General features: G+C 33.7%; 1 protein-coding gene across 14 annotated transcripts in view; it reads right to left on the bottom strand.

Annotated features, from left to right (window-relative positions):
- NEK1 (NIMA related kinase 1) overlaps window positions 1-21,962 on the bottom strand; it is a 230,825-nt gene that overhangs the window by 118,039 nt on the left and 90,824 nt on the right. For all 14 annotated transcript variants that reach the window (XR_013363014.1, XM_077868525.1, XM_077868526.1 and 11 more), the window contains one exon: window positions 13,788-13,890. Coding sequence is in view for 13 of the 14 variants with exons in the window: in XM_077868525.1 (XP_077724651.1) it covers window positions 13,788-13,890 (103 nt within the window). In the remaining variant the exon portion in view is untranslated. The remainder of the gene's footprint in view (window positions 1-13,787; window positions 13,891-21,962) is intronic.

Below are 21,962 nucleotides of genomic sequence, written 5' to 3' on the forward strand. Positions count from 1 at the left end.
CTCGTAAATAGGGACTTCAATTTCATTTTGCCACAGAAATGATGTTATAATTCAATATGATTTTCCAAAGCACTTAATAAAACATACTGAGCAAATAACTTCTAGCAGTTTCCCAATTCCAAAGGATTAATTTTTAAGACTCAGAACTTAATCTTAACTGTTCAGATTTGTTTATTTATAATGTGATTTCTAAAACTACTGGAAAACACATATTAGGTTTGAGACCTGCATCTGTTACAATCTCTTTAAAACTGCTTCTCTTCATAAGCAAAATGGAGATTTTATGAATGATAAGGATAAACCACAAGGTAAATGTATATGTTTTCAAACTATACAAATGATGACTATTAATATTTATCAGTAAAGCTGCCTTACATCACTGATGTTAATGTTTTTCTTGAAGATTCAGAGTTATAAATATTCATTATTGTACTATGCTTTAGGTACAGTTATACAAAAATTTCAGTAGTTATAACATTGAATTGAGAAGCAAAAAGAGTCACAGCCCCAATATATGCATAAATGACCACTATAAAATTGGATCCCATATATTACTCCATCCCCACTTAACACCAGGTTCTGTTTGCATTCATCACATAAAGGTCTCTTGACCAAGCTTTCCCTGATTGCTGGATGTTACACAAGATGAATGACAAAGGAAATTACAAATCTTGCCAAAGATGAAGGATTTCATAAAGATGATGACAGTGATATTATAAAATTGTTCAAATCAGATGAAAATCATCTATAAATATGACAGGATTAGATTTAATTTTTAAGTGAATAAAAGAAAACTGCAAAGAATTATAATATTGATTCCTCAAAATATTTGGTTACTAAAGACTTAAGAAATGATATTTAGAAAACTGCCATTTATGAATAAATGGTTCTCTTTTATGTTATAATTATAAAAGTTAAAACATGAAAAATCATGAAGTGAAGTGTGTATCATCTTTCATCAATTCTAATATGAATATTTTTTAACATTTTAACATCTCTGAAATGGGGTACATTTTATAGTCAAAGGCATCTTATACTCTGTAATAATCTCATCAAGTGTTGGCTAGAAATCAGTTATAACATAAATGTTACAGCTGACTGTGATGTCTAAATTTTGTTAGTTTTTCTTTCTTGTGATAACTGGACAACTGTATCCCCTTAAAGTTTTGATGTAAAAGATCACTTACAGGCTTGCTCAAAAGGAAACATGACCCTCACTAGTTTGTTGAAAACCTTCCATTGAAAACTTTCAGCTAGGAAAACCTCCATTTAATAAGAGCAAGAAAATGCTAGCAATAAAACTTGCAGACTGGTGTTGACTCCTTGAGAGAAAATCTAAGAGGCAAAACTGGATTACCCTTTAAGAAATGTTGAAATCTCAACATACTTGGTGTCACATAAGATAGTATTATTTGAGAGAACATGAACATCAATGACCCTAATTTAAAAAAGAAATGTCAAAAAAGGAAAAGTTAAAAAAAGGAAGTCAGATTATAAATATAAAATAGATTTAAGAATGAATACCTTTTCAATTTATTTCATTCATATTTTCCTTTTTATGGATTTACAAGAATGATAGAATTAAATATAAAAGTTATTTCAAAAAATATAAAAGTTATTTCAGCAAGTATAAAATTTAAAAGTTAAGTAATAAGTGTTATATCAGTTAAATTGGCAACACTTTTCTCTTTCAGTTATATGTAAATAATAATATGTCTTACAATTTTATCTTGGATTTGATAAAGTACATACTATATTCATTATATAATTCTATCAGAAAAATTACAATCCTCCCTAAATTAATTACTTTCAAATTAATATAGACTTGTAAATAAACCAAAATTTTGATAAAAATATAAGACAAAATTTTTATTTTTTACAGAAAAATACATTATTATATGTCAAGATGGAATAAATAAAACAGCAAAAGCCATGTGATTAAACATCACACAGATGTGGGAGTAGATGCCCACATGCCTCTTGGATTTATTTCCAGGCACATATGTGTGCATGTTATTTTATTGCTTTGTTTTGTTTCAAGTTTTTATTTAAATTCCAGTTACTTAACATAGTGTAATATTGGTTTCAGGAGAATTTAGCGATTCATACGTTATATTACATATAACACCCAGTGCTCATATGACAAAAATTTTAAAGAAACTCTAAGAGTGCTTGAAAAGTATCATGAACAGTGGTGAAAAAAGGTTAAATAGGAAGTACTAGCAAATGGAAAAAAAGATATAAAGAAAACCACATGGAAACATAGGAAATGAAACATACAACTGCCAAAATAAAAGATACTTACTTGATGGGTCAAACAAGCAGAATGACAATGAAAGGGGCAAGAGTAAGAAAACCTGAAATCAGAATAGAAATCATCCAATCTGAGCAACAGAAAAGAAACTAAAAAAATTGAACAGAGCTCCACAAACCCATGGAACGAAAACAAAGATCTAACATTCATGTCATCAGATGCCTGGAGAAGAAGAGAAAGGATGCAGTGCTAAAAAATATCTGAAGACATAATGGTTCAAAATGGCATTAGGCATAAGTCTACAAGTTCAAGACATTGAGCAAACTACCCACAGAATAAACCTAAAGAAATCCATGCCAGAGACAACTCACACTGCTTAAACTAAAGACAAGCAAAAAGAAAATCTTAAAGCTTCCAGAGAAAAGTAAGACATTACTTATAGGAGAATAATTTGAGTCGGTGAGGATTTCCCATTAAAAACTATGGAGGACAGAAAGAAGTGAACATGTTTTCACTGTTAAAAGAAAGGAACTGTCCACACAAAATGCTACATCAGAAATAAGAGGATTTATAGCTAGCAGGAATGATCTAAATAGAACTGCTAAACGAATTTCTACAGATAAAAATGATTTAAGAAAACCTGAAACATTAGGAATGAAAGAACAGCAAGAGAAACAGTAAATGTTTGTGTAAATGTAACAAAGTATTCCTGTCCTCCTGAGTTCTGAAAGACATTTAAAGTTGCAAGTAATTATTACAACATTGGTTGGTAGGGATTTAAATAAATGTACATAAATGTAATATATAAGACAATTGTAGCATAATAAGAGGGGAGAAGATAAAGGGACCTACATGGTAAAAAGATTTCTACATTCCAATTGAAGTAGTAAAATGATGTTTATTGTTAAAAGTAAAGTATATTTTTAAACCCCTAAAAAAAAAAAAAAACCCTAGCAACCACTAAAAAGATATATGAAAGATATAGTCAGAGCAGAAGAGATTAGTTGAAACTGAGTAATTAATAAAAAGTGTTCAAAATAACCGAAAGCAAGAAATTCAAAAAAACCAAAAATAGAGGGTACAAACATAAAAATAATAAAATGCTATGCAAAAATCTAAACATATCAATAATTACATTAAATCCACTAGAGGTAATAATATAGTTCAATTACATTAAACACACAATTAAGAACAGGAATTGTCAGAATGGATTCTGAAAACTCCCACAAACCAACTATAGTCAGTACAAAAAATTCACCACCTCTATCATTACAGGCAAATTAAAAGAATGGAACTAGACACACCATGCAAACATACAAAAGGATCTCAACCTCAGGAGGCAAGGCTTATGGAAGCTACTTAGAATGTGTGTGCGACATTCTTGTTAATTATTTTTGCTATAACATCTATTTTCTTTGATATTAATATCATTCTAGTTTCTTTTGACATCCTTATGTAATCCCCTCCCTCTGAGGGAGGAAATCTGTGATTTGCTTCCAATCAATAAAATATGGCAAAGGTCGGGATCCCTGGGTGGCGCAGCGGTTTGGCGCCTGCCTTTGGCCCGGGGCGTGATCCTGGAGACCGGAGATCAAATCACACGTCGGGCTCCCGGTGCATGGAGCCTGCTTCTCCCTCTGCCTATGTCTCTGCTTCTCTCTCTCTCTCTGTGTGACTATCATAAATAAATAAAAAATATTAAAAAAAAATATGGCAAAGGTAATAGGATGTCACTCCTGTAACTGTTACATTATAGATCATTCCATAGACTGTACTTGCTCAATGAAGTAAGTAGATATGCTAGAGAAGTCCATATGGCAAAGAATTTTGGAAGGTCTCTAAGAACTGAGGGAGAACTCCAGCCAACAGCCAGCAAATAGCTGGGGCCCTCATTCACTGAGCCAGAAGGAAATGAACTGTCTTACCAACATGAATGATCTTGGAAGCGAATCCTTCCTCAACTGAGCCTCCAAATAAGAATGTAGCCCAGTCGACTTTGATTGCAATCAAATGAGACCCTTAAGTGGAAGACCTAGCTAAGCTGTGCCCAGACTTTTAACCCACAGAAACTCTGAGATAATAAATGCTAAAGCTACTAAGTAATGGTAATTTGCTATTCTACAATAGAAAATACAAGGAATAAAAACAGGTAACATTTTGACAAAAATCGTTTAGACAGTAAATTTTACATTATGTGTATCTTACCCTAATAAAAACATTTTTTTCATAGATCACAGACTTAAAGGTAAAAAGTAAAACTATAAAACTTTAAAAAAAAAAATAAAAGAACATTTTTGTTACTGTCAGATAGGCAAAGAGTTCTCAGACAGGACACCAAAATATCCATAAACAAACAAAAAAATGACAACTTAAGACTTCATCAAAGCTAGTACCTCTGCTCTGCAAAAGTATTCAGAGAATGATAAACTAACCTACAAACTAGGAGAAAATAATGGCAAATCACTTTTCCAATAAAAGGCTTGTACCCAGAAAATAAAGAACTCTCAAAGCTACATAAGAAAACAACACAAAATGGACTTCTTCCCTAAAGAGGTTTTAAAGATGACAAATAAGCTCATGAAAAGTTATTCAATGTCACACTCATTTAAAGAAATTAAACCACAATAAGATACCCCTATACATGAACTAGATGTCTCAAATAAAAAATACTGACATGGGATCCCTGGGTGGCGCAGCGGTTTGGTGCCTGCCTTTGGCCCAGGGCGCAATCCTGGAGACCCGGGATTGAATCCCACATCAGGCTCCCGGTGCATGGAGCCTGCTTCTCCCTCTGCCTATGTTTCTGCCTCTCTCTCTCTCTCTGTGACTATCATAAATAAATAAAAATTAAAAAAAAAATACTGACAATACCAAATGCTGATGAGGATGCAGAACAAGTGGAACTTTTATATACTGCTGATAAGAATGCAGGATTGTACAAGTATTTTATTTTTATTTACTTATTTTTAAAGATTTTATTTATTTATTCATGAGAAACACAGAGACGTGTGAGAGAGAGGCAGAGACACAGGCAGAGGGAGAAGCAGGCTCCATGCAGGGAGCCCAACATGGGACTTGATCCTGGGACTCCAGGATCACGCCCTGGGCCAAAGGCAGGGGCTAAACCGCTAAGCCACCCAGGGATCCCCTTTACAAGTATTTTAGAAAATGGTTTGACGTATTTTAAAATCAAGTCAAATATACATTTACCATATGATTCAGCAAACCCACTCCTGGATATTTACTCTAGAGAAATAAAAACTTATACAAAAACTTGTAAATGACTGATCAAAGCAGCACTACTCATAATTACAAAAGCCTGGAAAAAACCCAAATGACCCTCAATAGGCGAATGGACAAACTGTAGCACATCCATATAATAGAATACTACTCACCAATTAAAAAAAAAGGTAAAGCTACTAATTAATATATGCAACAACTTGGTTGAACATAATTAAAATAAATGAAGGAAGCCAACTGCAAAAGTTAGATACTATTATATGTACGTATACACATACATTAAAGATAAGACATTCTTAAAAAGACAAACTGAAGTAACAGAGAATAGTCAGTGGTTGCCAGGGTAGTAGGGAAAGTGTGACTATATTAAGAGATAACACAAGAAAATTTGGGGGGGAGGCGGTGACAAAATTATTCTGTAACCTGATGGTGGTGGTGATTACATGAATTTATACATGTGTTAAAATTCAAAGAACTGGAAAAGAAAAATATAGTTAATCTAACTGTATGATAATTTTAAAAACAAAAGAAATTTTTAAAAATGAGGTGCCAATGCAACACCTAGGAAATGATGACCAGAGGGCAGCTAGACAGAAGTTAGGAGAAAAGTCTGAATAACTGATACAGATAATTGAAGTCATTGGTCCCTGACTGAAAAACATGTGCACACTCCCAGGATATTATTTATAGTGAGAAAATAACCAAGGAGAGAACCCCAGAGAATAAAGACTCACTTAAAGACTGAGAAGAAAAAAAAAAAAAAGACTGAGAAGAAGAATCCTGTAGAAGATATTTAGAAATAGTAATCAGAAGTAAAGGATAAACAAAAAGAATATGGTGCCATAGAAGGCAAGGACGAAATGCTAAAGTACTCAAGAAACCAAACATCAAAGAATGGTCAAGTTTCAATATGATTATGTCATAATAAGCTGTGCACGTGAATGGAAAATTGAATAGTAGCAATAAGAGACAGCAGGTCTCTTCATTTATTTGAAGTGCCTGGCTATGAAGAGGAGGAAGACAAGATGATGCCTACATAGGAATGTCAGGAACACAAATATATCTGAAGGCTAGGGAGGGTACCAGTAAAGAAGTTCAGAAAAAGACAGTCTGAAATAACTAATGGAATAAGGAAGGCCCTTAAGTAAACAGATGAAAGTGTGGGCTCTAAAGTCAGACTATCGAAATTCATTGTTTTTAAAGATTTTATTCATTTATTTGAGAGAGAGAGAGAAAGAGAGCGAGCGAGCATGCACACAAGTAGGGGTGGGGCAGAGGGAGAAGCAGACTCCCAACGGAGCAGGGAGCCCAATGCAGAGCTCAATCCCAGGACCCCAAGTTCACAACCTGAGACAAAGGCAGACACCCGTCTGACTGAGCTACCCAGGCACCCCCAGATTAGAAACTTAAATACTTGTTCTATCATTTAGTAGCTGTAAAGCATGAGCTAATTTCTTTACACCTCAGTAGGCTATAAAATGGGAATGTAACAGAATCTACCAAACTGTTATGAGATTAGAAATAAGAACTTAAATGACACCTAACATATAGTAAGTACCCAATATATGAGATGTTAACAATTAGTAATATTTTAATTATCAAATATGATGGAATGGGAGAGATTACTTGAACAGAGGAAGTTCTATCCTTCTCTAAGACTCTAGAGAAAACAAATATTTGGTACAATTATAAATATATAATTTTAGGGGCAGAAAATGCGAGGCAATGTGGAGTCATAAGCCCAATTTTCTCTGCGAAATAATGAGAGATAATGGACAAAATTATGGAAGAAAATTTCCACTGTGGACAATGGGAGCGGCTACTGAAGACAGGACTGACAGCTTGGCTGAAACCAGAGACCAAAAATTGAGCTGACATTAATCATCAAAACTTTAATTTCCTTCAGCAATATTCAGAAGCTCAAATGTAAAAATAGTCACTAGCTAAGTTAACACATAGTAAGGAGGAATATGCCAATTCAGAAAGAAGGGCTCCCTAGGAAGGACAGGCTAACCAATTATACATGTATATAAACAATATACAGGTATGCATATAAGTTTATGAACTTAAAAGTTTGGAAACTCCATATATGTAAACAAATTATGGTGCATCTACACAATGGAATATGATTCAATATGGCATAAAAAAGAACTACTAATATACATCAATCTCAAAAAACCATTACTAAGTATTTAATAAAGTTATATAAAATCCTTACTTTTAAAAAATTTTTATTTATGTAAGTAATCTCTACATACAACATGGGACTCAAATTCACGATCCTGAGATTAAGAGTCACATGCTCTTCCCACTGAGCCACCTAGGTTTCCCCTACATAGGATTTTTTAAAAGACAAAACCATACTGAAACCATACTGACAGGGAGCACACATCAGTGGTTGCCTATAGTTGGTGGCAGTGTGGTTACAAAAAGACACAAAAACCCCTCCCACCAATTTTATTGAGATATAATTATTACATAACATTGTACTAATTTAAGGTGTACAACATAATGACTTGATATATGTATATATGGAAAAATAATTCTTGCAATAAATTTAGTTAACACGAACCATCTCATACAGTAACAAATTTTGTTTTTCTTATTGTGAGATGAAAAAACTTAAATGATGATGGGATAATGCTATATCATGATTGTGGCAGTGGTTGTTACATGACTACTTTGTCCATATTCATCACGATACACACTTATCAGTCATGAATTTCATTGTATTTAAACTTCATCTTAATAAAAACCAGTTTTTTAAAAAGTTCTTCTTTGAAGACCTGAGTAGAATGTTGTACCATCAAGCATGTTGATAAAGACAGTACTTAAAAGGAGCTCATTCACAACTGGCCTAGTCTACTGTCTCCAGACATAGTTTCTAAAATTACAGACAAAGGGAGTGTGGTAGACAGAAATTTTAAAAGTTCTAAGGTTTCTTGTTACCCTTACTGCTCCAACAGGCTGACAAATGCTACATAATCCTTAGCATTTTTATATGATGATTTTTATCCCCACAGTTAGGTGATGTTAAATGGGAAGACTGACATTATAGAGACATTATCCATTGGGTCTGACCAAATCACATGAGCCATTTATTTATTTGTTTACATATTTATTTACTGAGAGGAGATATTTGTGAGCTACTTCTGTTTTTTTAAAGTACAGTTGACATACAATATTATATTAGTTTCAGATGTACAACAGAGTGATTCAGTATCTATTTACATTACAAAATGATCCTATAGTAAGTCTAGTTACTGTCACTATATATTCTACAACATAACTGACTATATTCCCTATGCTATACTCCACATCCCCATCACTTATTTATAACTAGAAGTTTGTACCACTTTATCCCCTTCACCTATTTTTTCCATCTTCTCACACTATGCCCCTCTGGTAATCACCAATTTGTTCTCTTTATTTATGAGTCTATTTCTATCTTGTTTTTTAGACTTCACATATAAGTAAAGTCACATAGTTTACTGTCTTTCCCTACTTATTTAACTCAGCATAACATCTTCTAGGTCTATCCATGTTGTTGCATATGTTAAGATTTCATTCTTTTTCATGGCTGAGCAGTATTACTGTGTGTGTGTGTGTCTGTCTGTCTCTGTGTACATACTTTATCTTCTGTATCCATTCATCTATCTTGGGTTGATTCCATATCTTAGCTATTGTAAACATAGGGGAGCATGCATCTTTTCCAATTAGTATTTTTGTTTATTTTGGACAAATAACCAGATACGGAATTGCTGAGTCAAGTGGTATTTCTATTTTTAATTTTATGCAGAACTTCCATGCTATTTTTGATAGCCACACTAATTTCCATTTCCACTCAGCACAAGATGTCTCTTTCCCTCCACAGCCTTACCAACACTTGCTATTTCTTATTTTGATACCAGCCATTTTGACAGGTATAAAGTGTTATCACATGAGCTCTTTAAAATCAGAGTTTTCTCCAGCTGGGTGTCGAAGTGGCAGTCAGAAATTTAAAGCATGGGAGGAGTCTGATGAATAAGAAGTTATCTGTTGCTGAGATGAAGAGGGCCACATGGCAAAGACCTGACAGTGGTCTCTTAGAATTGAGATTGATTCCTGGTCAAAAGCTAGTCAGACAGTGAGGACCTCAATCCTATAACAGCAAGAAAAAGAATCCTACCAACACAGTAAAGAGTGAAGAAGATCTTGCCCTAACTGAGCCTCAGATAAGGACACAGTTGGCTGACACCATGGTTTTAGCCTTATGAGACCATGAGCAGAAGATCCATTTAAAACATGTCAGATTTTGATGCACAGAAACTGTAATAAATTTGTGTTGCTTTAAGCCTCTAAGTTTATGGTACTTTGTTATACAATAGAAAACTAATACAGAAAGGCAAATTTTATATAGTATCTCTATTTATTCACAAAAAATTTCTAATTTCAAACTTAAAATCTGTGAGGCCTTCTCACAGTTAACTTTAGCTCACATTCCTATTCACTGCCTCACATTACTAGTGTATATATTACTATTCAATATTAAGATTATAAATTACTGTAGAGACAAACTATATCTGATTAAGCTTTAATTAAATCACGTTAAATTAAGCTACTATGCCCAAAATGTTTAACTGCCTTGTTTTTAAATTAGTAGATAGAAAAAACTTAATATATGATGCACATACCCAAATATAAAATAGAAAAATAGAAATTATTCACTCTTGCCCATATCTTTTTAAAGAAAAGTGTTATATAAACATTAGTCATCTAGGGAATGAAGAAATTCTATATTGTTTTACAAAATACATCTTGGAAGATCATATAAAAATCATTGTTAAGATGCACTCCTGATCTCTAAGCGTTTTTTAAAGTTTTTTGAAAATGACAACAAAATAAAAATACTAAAACCTGTTTGCAACATGTCAACATGACACTATAGCTTCCCTTCTTGCAAAATCCTAGAATAAAGTTGTTTTAAGTGAATATATATCAGCACTCAAAAACCAGCAAAACTCTTGCTAGTCTCAAGTACAGAAGGAATCAGGAGATAAGGAAAAGTACACAAAGTCAGTTTTTTTTTTTAAGATTTTATTTATTTATTCATGAGAGACAGAGAGAGAGAGAGAGGCAGGCAGAGACATAGGCAGAGGGAGAAGCAGGTTCCATGCAGGGAGCCTGATGTGGGACTCGATCCGGAGACCATGGGATCACGCCCTGAGCCGAAGGCAGATGCCCAACCGCTGAGCCACCCAGGTGTCCCACAAAGTCAGTTTTAAGTGAGAAGCTTCACTAGCAGCAAAAGCATGTCAGAAAGAATACTATCACAGAAGGTGTGAGCAATAGGAGGCATGCTCTCAGACTTATGGAAGCTGAGAACATGAGAAGGTCTAGAAGCAGACAACAGTAGTTACAAGAAGAGGGTTACCTCTATTGCATTACTCATCTCCACAAGCCAAAAAGCAGAGTCAGTTACCTTCATATATGGGTGATCAGAGAGGGCTTAGAGGTAAAAGGCCAATCCTCTGAGTGACTGGTTATAATGAAAATGAATGAGAGTCTCCTAAGCCCAGGAAATAAACTGCTGAGGTGTTTGCCTGACAGAATATCAATACATGTGCCATCTATTTTCTACTTTCACTGAAAACTGCAGAGGACAGGTCAGTAGCACTCTCCCATCTCACCAGGAAACCACTCAAACAAAGGTAATAAGCAATAAAATAGCCACTCTCAAATATGAACTCTGTCAAGAACACCAAACATTTGACAAATGCCAACCATATGAAATAGAGAACTCAAAAATGGAAGAAACCAAAGTATGGCCAATAGCACACTAAAAACAAGATTTTGCAAAAACTAGTATTATCAGAGAATATGATTAAGGAAATCTAAGGGAAAACTAATTAGAATTCATGGACACAAAAAATACAAGTTCCTAAGTGAAAAAAGAAATTCATTAGATGAGCTGAACCATAGAGTAGACAAAACTAAATAAGATATTAGAGATGAAATCCAGGCCTAAAAATATTCCTAAAACATAGCAGTAAGAGAGAAAGGGATAAAAAGGATGAAACTGAAGTACAAAAAGGACATCTATCCATCTAATAGGAGTTATCTTAAGGAGAAAAAGGAGAAGAAGCAGTATTTGAAGATATGGGGCCAAATTAGTTCTAGCCTTAAGGCTGTTCTGGATCTGCCTAGCAGATCTTAAAAGCAAGCCGTGAAAGATTCAAACTATTTCCTAGTAACTTAACGGAATCCCAGAATAAAGCCCCAACATATTTAAATAGAAAAAAATCCAAAATAAAATACACAATGCCTGGCATCCAATCACAAATTACCAGGCATGTGAAGCAGGAAAAGATAAACCCAACGAGAAGAAAAGTCATTAAGAAATGACAAAGATAATTGAATTAGAGAAGGTAATTAATACAGCTATTATATTCAAATTCAAGAATGTAGAGAAAAGCACAAACGTTATAAAGAGAGATAGGGAAGTATAAAAATGACCCAAATAAACTTTTAGAAATAAAAAATACAAGATGAAAAATTTCCTGAGATGAATATAATACAATGTCTGCATGGGATTAACAGATCAGACAAGGCAGAAGACAAGATTAACGAACCTGAAGATGCAGAAATAAAAGCTATCCAAAATAGAAAATAGAAGAAAGAGTGAAAAAAATGAACAGACCCTAAGCAAGCTGTTTATAGAGAGCATCACATGGTCTAGTACATGGGCACTGAGAGTCTCAGAATCAAAAAGAACAGAAAACATTTTTTGAATAAATAACAGATGAAATTTTTCCAAATTTGATGAAAATTATAAATCCACAGATCCAAGAAGCTCATTGAATTCCAACAAAATAAAAATGAAGAAAACTACACCAAGCTACACTGTAATCAAATTGCTTCCAGTGATAAGTTAAAAGTTAGTAGAGAAAAAAGACATATTACATGTAGAGGTAAAAGATATGAATGACAGCTAACCTCTAATCAGAAATAGATATGCCAAAAGATAATTGGAGAAACATCTTTAAAGTACTGAAAGAAAAAAATCTCAACCTGTAATAATATACTCACTAGAAATATTTTTCAAAAAAGAAGGCAAAATATTTTTTCAGGCCTACAAATGCTAAGCATATTCACCAACTGACCATCATACAAATTATCATTAAACATGAGGACCAAATAAATACATTTCCAATTTATCTTGGTAAGTTTCTGTCCAAAAGAATTGCCAGAGTATTCTCCATCATAAAGAAAAACAAAGTGAGGACAGAATAGCAGTATGTAATGATGAGGAAAGAAATATGTAAATCTTGACAAGCCTAATAATTTTTCTAAAATATTTTAAATTAAAATCTGTAACTAAAAAAAAAAAATCTGTAACTAAAATTCTGGATGCTATTATCTTTGGAGATATGGGGTCAGAGAAAAATCAGAAGGTTCTCTTCTACTATCTACAGGAAGGATACAGATACAGATTAATTCCAAAGTTCAAAAACAAACCTGTGTTAAAAATATGAAAGGTAACCATTAAAAAATCTAAATATCTTTCACTGATATTATTGCAAAGAAAAAATATCTTAAATTGAAATAATTACACAAATAAACTCACAAAGATACCACTTATATAGTTATAAACCTAATCAAAATACATGATCATATAATTGACCTATTTTCTATTTAGCAGGGCGCTTCATGGTGTGGTAAGCTGATAGAATCATCAGCTGTCCTGTGGACAAAAGGTCAAAGGCATTTGTGCATCTCTACAAGTCAAAACCATTAAGTAGACTACCTAAAAACTGTTACTATTTTCTTGGATACATGACTTAATTTAGTTAGCTGGCATAACTGGAGATTTTAATACACTTTTGCTTCTAATGTGCTTTTGAGAAGATACATAAACTTATATTTATTGAAATGTTTCCCATTTTTCCTTTAAAAATCTTTGCTACTTAAAAGTATTTAAAACCAAAAGCATGTATGAAAAAAAACAATCCTAGCAATGTAACAATTCATTTGTTTTAATATAAATATCTAGGTTGCTTTTAATATAAATATCTACTTCTCTTTTTAAAAGGAAGAATACAACTATGAACTTACTCCTAATTAACCATCAAGAGAATTTCACCTTGGTATAAAAGATATAGCAGAAGTTAAGGTGTATCATAACTTTATACTCTATAAATCTTTAGAGTAAATGTTTGTAAAGATTTAGAATTCATTTATACCTACCTTGTTCCAGACCTTCACTTTGAATATTAATATGCTCAAAAATCTCAAAAAAAAAAAAAAATCATACCATATGTCCTTCGGCTCGAGCTTTATTTTGCCGTGCTTCCCGTTTTCGCTGTAGGAACTCTTCCACTTGTTTAGCTCTTTCCACAGCTAGTTGCCCCTTTTGCCTGAATATTTTGGACAAATAGCAGAGTCAGAAACTTTGAACATTAAATATCTCAAAAAATTAAAAATTAGCCTTATTCCAAATGTTGTCTTTGTTGCAGAAAATGAAATAAAACCTTCCCCTGTAATGAAATCGCTATATTTCTATCTACTACCTAAATCATTTTTCTTTACTATTATAAATAGAAGTAAAATTACTAATACTACTCCAAATCTTATCAAGGTTTCTTTTACATTTATTTAATCTGTTCTACTTACAGACACATAAAATTATTTTAGACTATAATTATAGAATATTCTCAATAGTTTCCGATAGTGCAGCTTATTTCAGAACTCTGTACCTATCTAAGAACCTTCTTTAAACAGCATTGAAGGGATCCCAGAGTGGCGCAGCGGTTTAGCGCCTGTCTTTGGCCCAGGGCGTGATCCTGGAGACCCGGGATCGAATCCCACGTCGGGCTCCTTGCATGGAGCCTGCTTCTCCCTCTGCCTGTGTCTCTCTGCCTCTCTCTCTCTGTGTGACTATCATGAATAAATAAATAAAATCTTAAAAAAAACAGCATTGAAGTAAAATTAAAGCAGCATAATAGCAATTTCAAAAATGAAATATAAATTCAACAATGAATAAAAAGTTTGAGTTTTCAAAAATACACTAAAAAGCAATGTCTAAATTCCTTGAATATCACAACTATTAAAAGTAAAATGGACAGGTTGTATTTCTGTATCTTTCTCTGACAATTATAAAAGAAAGTAAACATGTTGAGCTTAGACAACAAATAAAAAATACAAGGGTGCCTGGGTGGTTCAATTGGTTAAGTGTCCACCTCTTGATTTTGGCTCAGGTCATGATCTCAATCAGGGTCATGAGATTAATCTCTGCCGAAGTCAGGCTCTGTGCTAAATTTAAGAACCTGTTTAAGATTTTCTCTCCCTCTCCAACTCTGCCCCTCTCACCTGCTTGTGTGCACTTCCTATTTAAACAAAAATTTTATTTTAAAAACTCAAATTAAAAAAATATATAAAAATAATATTTATTGAACATTTAAATATACTGTGCCTGTTCTATTGTATCTAACATACATTATGCCTTTTACATATTATGCCTGTTACATATTTTGAAAGATACAAAAATAAATTTAAAAAATCCAGTCCCAATAATCAGATAACTCATTGCATAGTATCAACTGCAGTTAATTTTGGAGGTGAGTTAGAAAGACAAGCAAGTGATTAGTTGTGCTTCCACTCAGATTTTGGCTACAAAGGCACACAAAATTCCTACAGCCTTTCTTTAAGACCATAAGTAAGTTATGCCCTGAATGATACATGAAATACTGTCTATTCTGTCCTCCAATAGGTTTAAACACTTCCTGATTTCCATCATTGGAATTTTCTAGGATTAGATCATTTCTATAGGTGGTTAAGAATCTTTTATTATGACTGTCAGGTATATGTAGGTAGCTAACCCTTAATCTAGTTCCATATCACCAAATTCAGAAACGTACTTCACATTACCCATGGTAGTTTGAGTAGATTAAGAATAATGAATGAGAAATTTGTTTATGCCTCTGTAGTGCACATGCACTATCCTCTAGCAGTCATATTATGTGATGTATAATTATAAGATCAATATTTAGTCTGGATGCAAGATATTTCCCTGCATATATCCAAGCAAGGCTGTGACCTAGTCAGCTGTAGTCCCTTTCTATAAGGCTGGGCCTGAAGAAGGCCCATAAACTTTAAGAGGATATGACACTCAGACTGAAACTGTATGTCTACTGGTAAGGCACTTTTGGAGGGTCCTAGAAACTTACATCACCACTTGCAATTACATATAGTTGCTGTTCCCTGTGCTGTGTATCCTGACTGCACCTCTAACTTTTCTAGAAGTAAAACATGTTTGATTTCCCCATCTTAAGGTACTATGTCCAATGTCTGCCAGTCGAAACCCCCAACTGGTGTATATTAATACAACACGTGCACAGAATTATTTTACTAAAACCTGGTTGTATATATAATGGTTTTGGTTTATAGATTTTCAACCATTTAAATATATAAAGTACTCCTGTTCTATTTATTTAGATAATTTATAGATTTAGCTTCACTGAGTAGTCTTTTCCTAAGCCTGTTTAAATAAGCAAATTTATATAACTCACTGCTTTCAATCACAAACTTAAAATCTGTAATGATTTTTGCTTAACATTATTATTTCTCTTTCCTCTCCCATCCAAGTACTAACCAGGACCAACCCTGCTTAGCTTCCCAGGACAGACAAGATCAGGCTTCATACCAGGAAGTATGGTCGTAGACTCTTTTTCCCTCTCATTTGTTTAAAAAATACTTTAGAGTGTCAACTATTTGCCAATATTATATCTGTCTTTGAAGACATAAATATGTATAAAAAAGAGTTCCAAAATGCAAGAGTGATTCAATATACAAAAATGAGAGCAATAAACCTTATTAAAAGAATAATGGATAAAATCAGTTTGATTCTATGACCTCTCATAACATCTAAAAACTTATAAACTGTCTTTATTTTTCACATGCATTTGTTTACTACTTCATGTACACCAAAAAGAAAAACCCATACTCATATTCTTATTCCTATCTAAGATAGTAAAACTGCTAAACTATTGACACAAACTATTTGTGCCAGATTCATGGAAATAAACCGTATATAGTCGATTTATTTAATAGTCATTTCCTTTATTAAACATTATTAAGAATTCACAGGCACATACTATTTTAGATAAATTAAACACACTATCTTCTCCATCTCCTGAGTTCTAAAATTATTTCACTTAAAATCAGTAAAGCAGTAATCTAGATTAATAATAAAGTAATGATAACATAAACACTATATAAACCACAATTATATAGTAAGAAATTAGGAATTTGCAAAGTAAAATACAGAGGCATTAAAACGTGTTAAAAAGTAATTATTCTAACACAAATTCCTTTTTTCATCTGGAAAACAGAGGGAAAAAGGAGTATCTTTTCTCTCTCCTTTTCTTATTATAAAGGCATCTGGGCAGATTACTTAACATCCACAGCTCAAATGCTTTATAGGTAAAGGATATTTTTAAAGTTTGAAACATGATTGTAAGTGATTTAGAGTTAAAAACATCACAAAAATTATCTAGCAATCTAGGTAGAAGAAATAATCTGAGAAATAAAAAGTGAATCAATATGGTTTAAGGTAGAAGTGCTGGGGTAGTACAGAGTTAATGAGAAAAGAATGTAGGGCGTTTATTCTTTAAGCTTCCTCCTCTGTTTAAGTGGCATAATGTCTATCTGATGGAATGGAACTGCTGTCAGCTTTACCCAAATTAAATGATGCAATAGAGAGAAAAAGACGTGAAAAGTAAAAGCACCTATAAAGCACAAAGGTTAAGAGGCACTCAGTAGTTTTATAAGATAGTCTTATATGGCTAGAGATTCTAATATTAAAAAGCTAACTGAATGTAAGCTCATCAGCTTCAACAGCGTACCACTCTGGTGGGAGATGTTCATGAGGGGGAAGACTTCGTAAATGGGAAGACAAGGATAATATATGGAAAATCTCTGTACCTTCTCCTTTAGTTTTGCTGTGGACCTAAAACTGCTCTAAAAAAAAGCCTTTAAAAAAAGCTAATTGAAGAAATGTGTTAAGACATATATAAGCACAGTCAGACTAGCCAGAATTACTGATAAGAGAAGAGGAGAAGTAAAGCCATAAGAAGGGGAGCAGGCAAATAGTGAGGATCCAATATATAGGGAAAAGAGAATTAGAAAAAGTTGACCAAAAAGAAAAAGTTGACCATAAGTTTCAATTTGCCAATTCAGTTTGAATCAGGGAAAAGAAGTCACCAGGACAGACAATAACATACAAATTACAATAAAACTAGATGTTATGACAGTATGGAGAAAATGTTCCTTAAAGCCAATACCCACTAAAAAGTACAAGACAAAAAAATCATATTTAAATTGGAGATCTTAAGTATTGATTAGTCTAACTTCTTGCTGAATAAAGTATTCCTCTATTGCTATCTGGATATACCTGACACATGGTCATTTAAACCTCTAGTTTAATAGTTTCAGTTTGAGCACAGGCATTAAATCCCACAATGGCCCACCCATTGGACAACCCTCGTATTGAGCTAAAATCTGTTCCTCTACTTCTCCTAGTCATGGTAATTCTACATGGTGGAAATATAAGTAAGTCTAATTTCTCAATATTTCTGAAACTAACCTGTATCACTTTGGCAAGTAGGAAAACAAGACAAAAAACCTACTTGTGATTTTCCTTTGGGTTTCCTTTTTCCATGAACAATGGGAGAGAAGAGAGGTATGAATGTTTGGGTAAGAATTCTACGCATGGGGCACTTGGGTGGCTCCACTGGTCAAGCATCTGCCTTCTGCTCAGTCATGATCCCAGAGTCCTGGGATGGAGCCCCATGTTATCCTCCCTGCTCAAAAAGGCTCAAAAGGGAGCCTGCTTCTTCCCTGTCCCTCTGTCGCCCCCCCACCCCCGCCACTAGTGTTCTCTTTCTCTTAAATAAAATCTTAAAAAAAAAAAAAAAAAAAAAGAATCCTATGTGAAAGGGAGATGACAAGGTAGTTAGCATCCAGCATTTTTAAAATAGGAAATATGTGAACAGTCTTGAACTTAGCAAAGGAAGCAATATTAAAAGGGAACTTAAGGATGAGAAGGGGGAAAAGAATAAATCCTTCTGAGGAAAGCAAAACACTGAGGGGCAAAGAGAATAGCTTAAGTTTGAGGGAATTGTAAACGTTGAACCCTGACAGTGGAAAAGGATTATAGCATATACATAAATATGAGACCATCAGTATCATGAAGCATGGAATTAGGAGAATATCATACACACAGCAGTTAGTCTTTTCCTTACACCAATGATTACTAGTTATAAAAGATAAGGGCACTTATATTCTTATAGCAGAATATAATTATACTAGCTTCAAGGCTTTTCTATTATTTTTCTCATTTACAAGGAGTTTGCAGGAGAGAAGCAAATCTTGATACACATTTAAACTTGTTTCTTGGGATCCCTGGGTGGCGCAGCGGTTTGGCGCCTGCCTTTGGCCCAGGGCGCGATCCTGGAGACCCGGGATCGAATCCCACGTCGGGCTCCCGGTGCATGGAGCCTGCTTCTCCCTCTGCCTGTGTCTCTGCCTCTCTCTCTCTCTCTCTCTCTGTGACTATCATGAATAAATAAATAAAATCTTTAAAAAAAAAAATAAACGTTTCTTTTTCCCTAATTTAACCTATTGTGAATATATACTCTACCAGGAACTGAAATTAAGAGAAATAAATTTTACTCAGTATTAAACTGTAAAATCAACATATTAAAAAAGAAAGAAAAAAAAAAGCAGTTGTAAAGGTACCCTAATGAGACAGAATGGCTTGCTCATAAAGTCAAGGTTTTGTTGAGACCTGATCACATTAACATGTACAAATTTAAAAAATAAACTTACGATGATAGTAGTGGATCAAAGGTAATGGTAAGAGAGATGAAGGGTGCCCAAAAAGCTCCCTCTGCAGCTATCCAAGCAATGACCAAGGGAGGGAAGGCTCAAATCAGCCTTGAGGCCTCTTCACATAGGCTCATTTCTACTACAGAGACATGTGTCCAGGTGTGAGAGCATCTCCAAGGCCTAACTGAGGGTTAGAACAACATAGTGACTAGCCAGATTCATTCTCTGACCAGTGGTATTCTCTCAAAAAGTTTTCAATAGGTGTCAGTAATATAAAGAAATGAGTACCTAATTTCTACAAATCCAAATTTATTAAATCCACAGGATAATCTGTATTCTAAGACTATGTCATCCTACTTTTTTCACATTAAAATGTCCATTCTTTTGGGGCACATACATAGCTCACTCAGTTAAGTGTCTTTTTCTTTTAAGATTTATTTGAGACAAAGTGCATGTAGTGGGAAGTGGGAGAGGGAGAATCTAGAGAGGACTTTGGAGTGCTGATCCCAATGCAGGGCTTGATCTCACAACCCTGAGATCATGACCTGAGTCAAAATCAAGAGTTGGACTTAACCAACTGAGCCACCCAGGTGCCCCCCACACCCCTGGATTCCTGATCTCAGCTCAGGTCTTGATCTCAGGGGTCATGAGTTCAAGTCCCATGTTAGGCTCCACGCTGCGGAAAAAGGGGGGGGGGGGCACCTGGGTGGGTGGCTCAGTGGTTGAGCATCTGCCTTTGGCTCAGGGGGTGATTGATCCTGGGGTCCTGGGATCAAGTCCCATATTAGGCTCCCTGTGGGGGAGCTTCTCTCTCTGCCTGTAGCTCTTGCCAGAGGGCGAGGAAGGGTTGTTAGTTCAATTTTTTAAAAAATTTATCCTATTAATAAACCTTTTTCAAGTATTTATTTATTTGGTCAGATAATTCTTTAGATTCAAAATACATTAAATTTATTCCTGTTAAATTTTATTCAATTCAAGTTTGTTGTAGCTATGGTCTACTTAAGATTATCTTGTTTCCTGATCAATCATACCACATATTTACAATTTCCACTTTATATCTTCTGGAAATATGATGACTGTATCCTTTAAATGTTTTTTCTAGTGCCCCCCTTAAAAATAAAGGTTTGAGGACAAGCCTCTAAAATTTTATTTGGGTGACATAAGAACAATAATCAGCACCCTGTAAATATAAACAATATATTGCTGAAGTCTATCTACTCTACCAAGTATCTAATTAATTTTTTTTACAATGCCTCTACGCCAAGAGAAATACCTAGAAGTTCCATTTATTAGTTAGGTCCAAACTGTTTAAGAGTAGTGGTCTGCAGTTTGCCAAAAGATATAGCTGTTTCCTTCAAAATTATAAAATATTCAAGGCACCATGATGCTCCAGGTTGCCTCACCACACAGTTTGAGAACTAAAGTTCTACCCTATAACCCTAACAACAAAAAAAAAATATAAAGGTATATTTGACATAATCTATTCCGTATGAATTTATACTTTGTCAGAGTGATGAGTGCTTCCTCCTAAGATGTTTGCAGACATTTTTTCAATCTTGCCAAGGCCTGACATGAAGAAAACTGGTGTAATTTACAGAATATGCTTTTTGAAATTATATGATACTTGATAATCTTTAATTTTCTGCCAACTTTTCTATTTTCCATGTCCTCAAATAAAAATAAATTCACTCAGTACATATCAAAGTTCATGCAGCTACTGATACCATATTGTTTAAAGTACCCAATATTTCCAAATTTTATAACCAACTAAAGCAGTAATTTTTTAGCTTGTTCACTAGAAGTATCTCAAGAAGCTGATAAATCTTCTAAGAGAGGGTTTAAAGAGAAGTCTACATTCAGATATACTTAGTTTAAATCTGAGCTCTACCATTTACTAGATGCCTAACCATGCACAAGTTTTAATTCTCTGTAAATCCTAATTTCTTCATCTTTATTAAAAGAATAATATCTAATTCAAAGGATTACTGTGACAAATAAATACATCTTGGTATATAATAAGCATTCAATAATACCTACCATCATTAATAAGAACAACAATAATTTCATACAACATAAGAAAATGTATATGTCTGAGTACTGCTAAGCTCACTGAGTTGATATAAATGAAATAAAAATGATCTTACAACCACAAATAATTTAAAAACTGAAAATTAAAACAGTGAAACTATAACTAATGCAAAACAAAGATTGGAAGATGTGGTATAGAGGAAGAAGTAGCCATTTAAGACAATTTGAAACTCAAATATATGCAAATATTTCAAGGTTATAATAAGAGTTTGATTCAAATGGCCCAATGTAGTCCATTATTTGTCATTCCAATTGCAAAGAACCAAGAAACATTCTGGAAGTTGAACAGTGTGAAGAAGCATAACATAGTTTTCCCTATTTTCTTTATACTATATTTATTTACTTTAGATTTAATATAAAATAAAACAAAATTAAATATTAGATCCATAACACCACAGGATAAAAGCCACATAGAAAATCTACTTTCCCATTTCATCAAAAAAAAAAAAAAATGCATATCAAGAGTTGGTAGCCTTCCTTTCTCAAGAACAGACTCTAATGTGTTGGCCTACTG

This window comes from Canis aureus, chromosome 24 (genome assembly GCF_053574225.1).
Source record: "Canis aureus isolate CA01 chromosome 24, VMU_Caureus_v.1.0, whole genome shotgun sequence".
In the NCBI taxonomy this organism is placed as follows: Eukaryota; Metazoa; Chordata; class Mammalia; order Carnivora; family Canidae; genus Canis; species Canis aureus.